The 12,000-nt window shown below is 36.8% G+C and overlaps 1 protein-coding gene across 1 annotated transcript; it reads right to left on the bottom strand.

Moving 5' to 3' along the window:
- Positions 1–489: 489 nt before the first annotated feature.
- LOC102953995 (olfactory receptor 15-like) lies at positions 490–1,362 on the bottom strand. The gene has a single exon (XM_007084987.1). The coding sequence runs from the start codon at positions 1,360–1,362 to the stop codon at positions 490–492; it is 873 nt and encodes a 290-aa protein (XP_007085049.1).
- Between the last annotated feature and the right edge of the window lie 10,638 nt (positions 1,363–12,000).

The raw sequence follows: 12,000 nt of genomic DNA, 5'->3' as shown, positions 1-12,000 counted from the left end.
TCTTGATTTCAGCTCAGGTCACACTCTCATGGTTTGTGATGTAGAGCCCTGAGTCAGACTTTGTGCTGACAGCATGGAGCCTGCTTGGGATTCTCTCTCTCTCCCCCTCTCTCTACCTCTTCCTCGCTCACTGACACACATTCTCTCTCAAAACAAATAAGCATTAAGAGAAAGGAAGCTATTTGAAAAGATGGTGTTACTTACCCTCCTACATATATGCAGACTCATTCTTTCCACTGAGAACAAGACATTTAGGAAGTGTTAAAAAGGAGTAGCATTGCTGTACTTGAGATTTCAGAACAGAGCATTTCTAATTGGAAGAGTTTCTCCAGACATCAGGCTGGTTGATGTTGACAGATGGGAACCCTTTCCTTGGAGCTCATGGACACTCATTTGGAAACAGACCTGCCAGTATTTACTGAGTTGTGCATGGGGTTGGCCCAGGAGACAGGCAGAGACTATCTGGCCTTTTTATGACGTCTATCCTTCTTAGGATTTTACCTCACTCTGAGGTTGTAGAATCCTTTTCCACATTCTCTTCACATCCTTGTTTCTCCGAGTGTAGATGAGTGGGTTGAGCAGTGGGATGATAACACAGTAGAAGAAGGACATGAACTTGGCCCGGGTGCTATTTGCAGGGGGTTGGAGGTACATGCAGATGGCTGGTCCAAAGTACATGATGACAACCACCAAGTGGGAGCTGCATGTGCTGAGAGCCTTGTACCTTTTGTCAGCTGAAGGTAACTTCAACACAGCCTTGACAATTAATGTGTAGGAGATTAGCACAAGCAGAGGAGACATCAGTGCAAAAGGGATGGCTCCAATGGCCAGAGACAGCTCATTAGCAGTGGTATCACCACAGGCCAGCTTGATCAGAACAGGTACTTCACAGAAGAAGTGGTCAAGTGTGTGGTGACCGCAGTGGTGGAGCTGGAGAGTAAGCGTAGTTTGGAGTATTGAATTTGCCAGGCCACTGGACCAGGCAGCAGTTGCCAGTTGCACACACACCCAGGGCCTCATGATAAGAGTGTACCAGAGGGGCTGACAGATAGCCACATAGCGATCAAAAGCCATTACTGCCAGCAGAGCACATTCAGTGCATCCTGTCCAGTGGAAGATGTAGGCCTGGGTGATGCAGCCCCAGGAAGGAATTGTCTTCTCTGGTCCCCAGAGGCTCGCCAGCAGCTGGGGCACAATGGCGCAGGTGACACAAAGGTCCAGTACAGAGAGATTGCCCAGGAAGAAATACATGGGGGTCTGGACTTTGGGCTCCACCGTGGAAAGAAAGTGATGGAGCTGTTCCCTATCAGGGTGAGGATGTAAGAGACCAGGACCACTCCAAAGAGGGGCACATCTAGCCATGGATAATCTGAGAAGCCCAACAACACAATAGTTCTAGGGAAACACATTTTCTCCTTGCATGGAACCCACCTTATGTATGGCTAGAAGGAGAGAGACACAGTTTGGAGATTAAGCATGACTTTTATGTTTCAGTAAACAACATCTTGAAACCTTCAACTATGTTGGTGGGATAATCTTCATAATTGTTATGACAATTTCTCAAAAGATTGGGCTGATTCTATTTAAATACTGCCTTCACAGCTGCTACTAAAGTAGGATTAGATTTGGAATATCCTAGATATGGCGAGAAACTTTTCATTGAGCTCAGTCAACCCAAGTCTTTATGACATACTTCTCTCAGGTCATAGAAGTGGAATGCAATCTTTTGAATCCTTTAAATCCTTTTGAAGTATTCAAAAAAAATTAACAGAAGCACTATATGATTTATTTTTTCAGCCCACTTAGGTTAACTTTCTTTCTCCTCAACTCTGTTGTTGTATGGTGTAGTGGTTAAGTGCAGTGAGTGCTGAAGTTGAGTCTCAATCACTTGTGGACTTGGTCAAGTCACTTAACCTCTCCACATTTTAGTTTCCTTATTTAAAAAGTGAGAATAAAAGTAGTCCTTAACTTAACTTATATGGTTATTTAAATATCTTAAAAGAATTTTTATATAACTAAATTCTGTCTATATCTATCATCTATCTATCTATCTATCTATCATCTATCTATTATCTATCTATCTATCTATCTAATCATCTGTTAACTATCTATCATCTATCTATATCTATCTATCTATCTATCTATCTATCTATCCTATCATCTATTTATCATCTATTTATAACCTCTCTATAATGTATATCCATTCATCATCTATGTATATATCTACCATTATCTATCAACCCAATATCTATCTATCATCTCTATCATCATCATCTTCATCATCATCAAACTTATTTATCACATGATAAGGTCTATATAAGTGTTAGGTACTGTTATCTATATTTAGTCTACAATTATGTCTATACATACTCTCCTTCTTTCTCTCTTCCTTTCTCTTCTCTCTCCTCTCTTTTCCCTTGTCCTCTCTTAGTCTCTCTCTCATTCTGTGGGTGTAGGTATGTCTGTCTGTCTCTCCTTTCCTGCATCCTTGTTTCTCTCTCCTAGCTCCTTCATAAAACACAGTGCTATCATGTCATCAAGAATGGGGATTTCAATCCTTTGAAAGTGGCACATTTCTCTCAGAAAATTTTTAAAGGAATTACTACATAATGTTTCCTCTCAGTCCAGTTAAGTTGATATTTGGATGCTTGGATAGACAGGATAGAAGTTGGAGGGCTATTACAGCTATGTAACAGTGTAGACTCTTTCTTTGGGAAAGAGGCCATCAACAGGTAGTTTGTTTTGTGTAACTTGGCTCCCTTTGTTTTTCATCTAGTTCTTGTCTTCCTAGTTTTCACTAGTTTTATTTTCCTCTTATTCTGTCATCTTTTTCTCCCTTGTTTCATCTTTTCCTTCTTTTTTTATCTCATCTTTAAATTTTTCCTCTGTGTTCCCCCATATTCTTTCTAAATGGTGTCATCTCTTTTCTGTAGGCTATGAATTTTCAAAATGCATAATTTCATTTCCCTCTCAAATCCCTACCTCTTATAGGAGATTTTTTTCTGGAATGTTCCACCAATATCTTAAACTTAGCATTTTCCAAACTCAGCTCACCAATACTCAGTTGTGAGGTTAGCTTTTCCCCTCAATTCCTTTATCATGCCCATGCTATCATGATTGTTTTACCCTTCAGCAATTTGTAGCTATTCCCCAAATAGGCCACACAGGAAGTTACAGTGTACTGCAGTTTAAAAAGTCCAAGTGCCACATTACTCCAATACATTCCTCTCACAAATATGTTTGTACTTCCATACTATCTGATTTTTATTTTATACTGCAAAATTTTACTAGGATAGGTTATAATGCAGAGTTGTCACATAACAATGCCCCTTCTACTTTTAGTCATTTTGCTTAAAAAATTTTTTTAGTGTTTATTTATTTTTGAGAAAGAGAGAGAGACAGAGAGACAGAGAGAGAGAGAGAGAGAGAACAGGGGAGGGTCAGAGAGAGAAGGAGACACAGAATCCAAATCAGGCTCCAAGCTGAGCTGCCAGCACAGAACCCAATGCGGGGCTTGAACCCACGAGCGGCGAGATCATGACCTGAGCCAAAGTCGGATGCTTAACCCACAGAGTCATCCAGGAGCCCCTAGTTATTTTGCTTTTTAAAAAGTGAACTTATTAATTATAAATATTGAGAATTTCTTTGCTTCTCACACTTCTGTGGAGAATAAGGTTTTTTTTATTTTGGATCTTGGTCAAGACAATGTCTTAAAGTAGCTTTTATCTTCCTTGCTTAGAAGTATCAAAGATTGCCTGAACAAAAAGCAATTCTCCATAAACAGAGCAGATAACTTTTTACAATCATGGCCAATATATCTATTTGACAATCATACTACTATCATAGTGGTACTTTAGTTTTCCATGAGAAAATTAGCCTGATGGAAATGCAACCAGCAAATTAACTTTTTCTAAATACTACATTTTCATCTTTATTATTGTGTCTTTCTCCCTTCTCCCCTCCTTATTCTTTCTTTTAACCTTTTCTTCTCAGCTTTGTTTTGTTTTTGTTTGTTTGTTTTGTTTTTTTGTCTTTTACTATAGAATTCTCAGTTTGGCTACACAGCAAATATTTTCATAAGCTTCAAAATTTGAAGGACATTTCATTCCACAAAAGAGGAGTACACATAAACTGGGCTTAACAAAACAAATACCATGAAGGTGAACAAAAACTTTAATGAAGACTGGAAAATGAAATATGAGTTAAGGTTTTGGAAAATTCTAAAAGTTATAGTATTATTTCTATTTATTCTTGAAATGAAAATAGACAAGGGTATAATGGAATCATTGTCACATACAATCAGTCTAATTTGGAAAAAAAATGAGTTCCAGTAGGGACTATTTCAAGGGACTATTGTCAAGCAGCTAAGAATGAATACCTTACATTTTGACGTATGTTTAATTCTTTAAATTCATAGATATTATAGCACAATATATCGAATTAACTTGCAAATGTTCTCAATTGTCGACATTTCTTGAAGATTAGAAAAAGTACCACCAGATCAGAGGGGCAAATGTAATGCCATGTTTCTGAGGAAGAGAGCACAATCCTGGGATTGAATATTAATTGTGATGATAAATCCTGGAAATACCTGAATAAAATCATTCTGTTCATTTAAAAAACACTTTTTTTTGGTAAGCATTTTAAGAAAGTGTGATCAGTAATAGCAAATGTAGGTTAATTTTTTTTAAAAAAATATTTATTTGTGTGTGTGTGTGTGAGAGAGAGAGAGAGAGTGAGAGAGAGAGAGAGAGAGAGAGAAGGGGGATGGAGGATCTGAAGCAGGCTCTGGGCTGACAGCAGCGAGGCCAAGGCAGGGCTCAAAGTCACAAATGGTGAGATCACGACCTGAGCCGAAGTTGGACACTTAGTCAACTGAGCCACCCATGCACCCTAAATGTAGGTTAATTTAATAAAATATGAAAAAATAACATGATTCAGGAAATGGGGTTTTGGATGTTGTTTGGGTGATGAGCACAGTGTTTTTAACTGTAGTAAATCTTTCTGAATCCACATTCTGCCAGCCACTATTCGGGCAGAATGAGTAACTGAATGAACGGAGGACTTTGCAAGAGGAACATTAGCACTTTGAGCTTCAGCCTTCTTGCATGAAAATGCAAAAAAATAAAAAAATAAAAAAATAATGTTCACATTTCAGGGTTTGGATAAGATCAAATGCCCTAAAAGTATGTCTGGGAATAGAAGGCATACTTAAATAAATGATTTATCCATTCTCAAAATGATTATTTTACTAAATGATAATAACCAAACAAAAAGCAAATACACAACAGTACACAAGAAACTGTATGGGAAGAGCAGAAGCTCCTTGTCATGGTTCAAGTCCTGCTTGCCATATTTTAACAACCATAGAGCTGTCTACAATTTAGCTTTCATTTCCTCATCTCCAGACTGAGGATTATCACACTTAATTTACACACTATTTTCACACAATAAATTGGTGTTAAATAAATGGTGAACATAAGTAATAAATGTAAAAGAAACTGAGGCACGGGGAGATTATGAAACCTGCAGGAAAAAATTGGAGGTGCTACAGGATAAAGCCAGAGTTTACACTTGGGGCCCAAATGCCTGACACATTCACCCCTCTGCCTCACACACAGAAAGAATGCAAACCTATAGTGATGCAAAACTGGCAGGGATACCTGATCCAACTTATTTCAATAGGCAAGAATAGGACTCTGAATAAATATAGCACTTAAATAGGATTCTGCTTAAAAATTCAATGTCACCATTATAGGATAGGGGGAACTTGATTGGAAAATGTCACACATGAAAAAATTCTGAGGGCCCTTAATGATATGCTTACAATGAAGTAAACAATGGAGAAATTATGAGGACACCTAATGAGTTGGTTTCATTAATGGATATATGATCCAGATTATAAAAATCTAAAGGCACATGCCTTCTGTGCTGCCAAACCACATCTATTTTGTGTTTGTTTACTAAGGCAGCATTTTAAAATTGGATCATTGATGCCCTGGGGTATTTGAGAAGGAGGCTGAATTGGAGTCTACAAATGTGCTATAGAAAAATATATTTGAAGGATTTCCTATTATCAGAACAGATACTGTTATATAGGATAAGATTCTTCCTTAAGTGGGTTCTCACTTGAAAGAGAAGGAAATATACACTGAATTTTTTTCAGGAGGAAAACTATATCAACTAAGGGGAAAGTTATAGAGTGGTTAAATTTGGATAGATAAAAGGAACTTAAAAAAAACTGTTTCTCCATACAACACCATTGGAAGTAATTTTGTTGGTTCAGAAATTTTTGAGAATGTCACAAAAAGAAGAATTTGTCATGAAATTCAAGAATGACTTAAAATGATCCACGGAATCCCCTTGTGGCCATAATGTGAGACTTCTTATTTATAACTGAGATTGTTATATTCAGCCTAATCCATCCTTCATGCTATTCTCCAAGTAATATTCTTTGAGTAATATTATCCTTGAGTAATAGTCAGAAAATGCAATACTGATTTTTTCCCCCTCTCCATTGCTTCAATCCTCAGAAACCCTTCAAATACCAGTGTGTGGCACCCAGTACTATCTCTTTTCTGGCCAGATGTTATCATATCCATTCTCTCTCACCAACCTCACACTCTTCATCATGTTTGAAAAGCACATGCTCCATCTTCTGTTCTTTTGCACATGCTAGTTTCTTTTTCTCCTACGTTAACCTGCTGAAGTTCTATTTACCCTTTACAGCCTGGATCAAGCATCATTTCCTGAATGAAATATCCCATGATCTCCTCTTCTTTGTGTCCATATTCAAGCTCCTATTCTTCTGCCATTGCAGGAACTCGCTGGCCTCTCCTTCTGCCCTCTGAACATTTTAGAAGCCTGATCTACTTCCTTACTTACTTCCTCAGGGCCTAGGCTAGTTTTGTTCTGTAGCAGGTATTTAATAAATATATAAAGGGATAGCTAGATTCTGCAATTACTCAGAATGAAATGCCTGGTTCCATAATGTCAGTTTCATTTCATTTTCAACTATAGCTCCACATAAATGCTTATGTTAGGCTGATCTTGTTTACTTATTTAAAACTTGCTAGTGGGCGCCTGGGTGGCTTAGTCGGTTAAGCGTCCGACTTCAGCTCAGGTCACGATCTCACGGTCCGTGAGTTCGAGCCCCGCGTCGGGCTCTGTGCTGACCGCTCAGAGCCTGGAGCCTGTTTCAGATTCTGTGTCTCCCTCTCTCTCTGCCCCTTCCCCGTTCATGCTCTGTCTCTCTCTCTGTCTCAAAAATAAATAAACGTTAAAAAAAAATAAAACTTGCTTGTAGTCACAGGTGCCTAAGTTCTCTGGTAAATGATGTGTCTTTCACCTATCATAGTAATGTCTTTCTATTTACTTTCTCAGATTCTACTCAATATTCTAGATTTGGTTCAAATTTTATTTTTTCCTAAGACATTTGTCTCTGCCATCATGTAAGATATGAAGTGACAGAAGTTTTATATCCTGTGCTCTTAATGTTTTCTGTATAATGTCTTGTGCAATGTTTGATGCCTACTAAAGGCTCAATATGTGGATAGTCATTTTTCTCTGTCTTTCCTCTTGTCTTTTCCTTTGTCATGGACTTCTTGAAATATATGCTTTTTTGAGCCTTAACATATTCCTAGCTCTGAAAATTACTGTGGTAATGGTGATAAGGGGACCATAATTAGGTATGAGTGTACTATCTTCCTAATACTATTATTTGGAGTACTATGTGTTCCTTCTTATTACCAAGAATAGCCCACTCTCATTGGGTGAGTGAGATAACCTCCTTTCTAATCACAACCTGAAGAGAAATGGGTGCTAATGGAAATGCTCAAACATAACCTGGTCTCTCCCACCCATTTTACTCATTTTACCATGAGGTTGAAGGAAAAGGTGTACAAAGGGAAGGAGCTGGCTTGGATGGTGACACCTGGGTTGGAAAGAGACAGATTCTCTTCAGAAAGTCTGGCATTCAACAGAGAGAGGCATAGGATCAGTCTCAATTCAGCCACAAGGGAGAACTTGCTGGCACTGGAGGGAGCCTCCAGTGATTTATTCTCTTGGATCCTCTGAGACCTCACTATGTCATATAGGTAATTAGTTCAATGGTTGAGTTTGTACAAAGGAATATTCCAGAGGGATTTCTGCTCCTTCTAATTTATTATCTTCAGAATATCTTCACCCTGCAGAATATGTCCCAGTAAGCTGAAGGAAAGACCATGAAACAATAAAATTGTCCTAGAACAGGATTGAAGTAAAGCCTCTGGCCATATAAGATTGTTTTCCTGGTCTCCTTATCAAAAGTGTGCAGAGGGGAAGACTGATGTCTATCATAGTGGAACTTTTTGTTATAAAATTACATGCCAATAGATATATATTAAACATAAACTCATCACTTCTGTAGAAAATTAAATAGCTCTTTAGATAAATATTTATATTTTCTTGCCATATGGGAACATTATGGCATCTTATGACATACTGTATTTTAGTAGTGTTTTTCTTGAAATATTCTTTTCTTCTATACTATAAAACTATGTTTTCATTCCATTCTTCCATGTTGCTGTCATCATCACCCTTCAGAGAGCTTCAGAGGAGGTTACTGGCTTTGCTTTTGAACACCTTACTTATTACAAAGACTTTCCACACTCTGGGAGGCTGGTCATGAACTGATGCAAGCCCAGCTTGGAGAGAGGATTGTCACAAATTTTTGTAGTTGGATCTTAGCCCACATTTAAGGATTATTCACCAATATCCTTCTATATTCACCTTATTTCATTGAAAAAGTTTTTATTTATTTTTGTTTATTTATTTATTTTGAGAGAGAGAGAGAGTGCAAGTGGGTGAGGGGAAGGGAGGGAAAGAGAGAGAGAGAGAGAGAGAGAGAGAGAGAGAGAGAGAGAATCCCAAGCAGGCTCCACAGTGTCATTGCAGAGTTCAATGTGGGGCTCAAACTCACAAACTACGAGATCATGACCTGAGCTGAGATCAAGAGTCAGAAGCATAGCTGACTGAGCCACCCAAGTGTCTCTCTACAGCATCTTTATATTATTCTCTGGATCATATTCAGGTGGTTGGTTGTAGGGTACAGACAACCTAGATTTTTATAAAATCTGGGTTCCTACCAGAATGTCAGTTATGACAGTTTTGGCAAGAGGGAATGAGACAAATAGGATTTGCAAACAGACTGTTTGGTGTGAAGAGAACAAAAGGAAGCTGTTAATTGAAAAAATCATCTTGATAATAAAGTCAGAAACCTTTTAACAAAAAAGTAAATTCTTTATTTTTTTCAACAGTCTGCTGGATTTGCAATTACCTTTAAATAAGAACTTTCTTAGTGTTAATATTAAGCTTTTGTAGTATCAGAAACTCTCTGTATCCTTAAAATGTTAATATCCCTTGAAGGCAGTATTTTCACATTTTAGAAAAGTATGTAAGCTTGCTTCCAGAATTATTGAAGTACAAATACATTTCTGCTGTGTTGTAGGTTTCATATTGTACACAAGAATTATTTTATTTAGATTTTTAAAATCATCAGAGGGTAGAATATTTTGCCCTATTTTATTTTTGTTTGTTTGTTTGTTTATTTTATTGTAGTAAGAAACTTAACATGAGAACTATTCTCTAAAAAATTTTAGTGCCCAGTACAGTACCGTATATTAATGCACTGCAGATCTCTAGAACTTACTTATCTTGCATAACTAAAACATTATACCAACTGTACAGGAATTCACTATTCTCCCTTCCCCAGCCCCTGACAACACCATTTACCCTGATTCTATGAGTGATCTTTTTTTTTTTTTTTAAATGTAAGCTCTATGCCTTATGTGGGGCTTGAGCTCACGACCTTGAAATCAAGAGTATGATTTGTCATGTTAAATAGCTCATATAAATGTCCTTCTATGACTGGCTTATTTCATTTAGTATGATGTCTTCTCAGTTCATTCATGTTATCATATATGGCAAAATTTCCTTCTTTTTAAAATCCAAATAATATTCCATTTTATGTATATATCACATTTTAAAAATCCATTCATATATTGATGGACATTTAGATTGTTTTTATATCTTGGTTATTGTGAATAATAATGTTATGAACATGGGTGTACAAATATCTGTTCAAGACCTGCTTTTACTACTTTTGTGTTTATGCCCATAAGGGAATTGGATGGTAATAGATCCAATGATCTAGATCATATGGTAATTCAATTTTTAATTGTTTAAAGAAACTGTCATTTGGTTTTCCATACTGACACTATTTTATATTTGAAACAATAATTTTATAAAAGTTTAATTTCAGGGGTGCCTGGGTGGCTCAGTCAGTTAAACGTCCCACTTCAGTTCTGATCATGATTTCATGGTTTGTGGGTTCAAGCCCAGCATCGGGCTTTGCACTGACAGTGAGGAGCCTGCTTGGGATCCTCTCTCTCTCTTTCTCTCTCTGCCCTTCACCCACTTGCACTGTTTCTTAAATTAATAAACTTTAAAAAAAAGTTTCATTTTCATATTGTACACCTGAAACTAATATTATGCTGTATGTTCATCAACTGTAATTTAAATAAAAACTTAAAAAAATGTTTAGAAAGGTAGTAAGGAAAAAAAAATGTTTCAACTTCTCCACATCACTTACCTTTTTTGTTTTTGTTTTTGTTTTTAACAATTGCCAGCCTAACAAGAGTGAGGTGATATCTCATTGTAGTTTTGATTTTAATTTCTCTGATGATTAGTAATGTTGAGTATTTTCTCACATACCTGTTGACCATTTAGAAGATTTTTTTGGATGTCCATCGACTAATGAATGAATAAAGAAGATGTGTATATACACATTGGAATATTACCTAGCCATCAAAAACAATGTAAGCTTGCCATTTGCAATGATTTGGATGGAGCTAGAATGTATTATGTTAAGTGAAATAAGTCAGTCAGAGAAAGACAAATACCATATGATTTCACTCATCTCTGTAATTTAACTAAAAAAACTGGTGAACGTATGGGAAGGTGAAAAAAAATAGAGAGAAGGAAACAAACCATATGAGACTATTAAAGACAGAGAACAAAATATGGTTGATGAAGGGAGGTGGGGGGATGGGCCAGATAGGTGATGAGTATTAAGGAGGGCACTTGTTGTGATGAACACTAGGTGTTGTATGTAGGTGATGAATCACTGAATTCTACTCCTGAAACAAATACTGCACTGTATGTTAACTAACTAGAATTTAAGTAAAAAATTGAAAAGGGAAAAAAAAATGTTTTCTTTGGAGAAATGTCTATTTAAGTTCTTTGCCCACATTTCAGTTCATTTATTTTTAAATTAGGTTATTGAGTTGTAGCTATTTTTTATACATTTTGGATGCTAATCCCTAATCATATGCATATTATTTATAAATATTTTCTCCAAATCCATAGGTTACCTATTCAGTTTATCATTTCTTTGTTGTACAGAAGATTTTTTAGTTTGATTTAGTGCCCCTGTTTATTTAATTTTTGTTACTTGTGCTTTCAGTGTCATAGCCAATAAATCATTGCATAAATTGCGAAGTTTTTCCCTAGGACTTTCAAAATTTCAGGCCTTATATTTAAATTTTTAATCAATTTTAATCCTTTTTGCATTGGTATTTGTGTGCAGTTTAAGAAAAATATTCAATTTCATTATTTGCATGTGGATATCTCATTTTCTCAGCACAACTTGTTGAAGAAACTAATCTTTTCACCATTGTGGAATCTTGGCAACCATGTCAAGAATCAGCTGATCATACATGTGTGGAATTTGTTGACAAAATTCAACTGAGGGGAGCCTGGGTGGCTCAGTGTGTTGAGCCTCTGACTCTTGATTTTGGCTTGAGTCATAGTCTTACAGTTGGTCGGATCAAGCCCCCCCCCCCCCCTCCCCGGTCAGGCTCCTCACTAACAGCATTGAGCCTGTTTGGGATTCCCTCTCTCCCTTTCTCTATTCCTTCCACACTCACTCTCTCTCTCTCAAAATAAATAAATGAACTTAAA

The sequence above is a fragment of the Panthera tigris genome, chromosome A1, assembly GCF_018350195.1.
Source record: "Panthera tigris isolate Pti1 chromosome A1, P.tigris_Pti1_mat1.1, whole genome shotgun sequence".
Taxonomy (NCBI): Eukaryota; Metazoa; Chordata; class Mammalia; order Carnivora; family Felidae; genus Panthera; species Panthera tigris.
Note: the sequence above shows the minus strand (reverse complement) of the source record. Positions and strands in the feature narration are given on the sequence as shown.

Coding starts and splice junctions, on each gene's coding strand:
- LOC102953995 (XM_007084987.1), bottom strand. CDS start 1,362: ATGGCTAGATGTGCCCCTCTTTGGAGTGGTCCTGGTCTCTTACATCCT.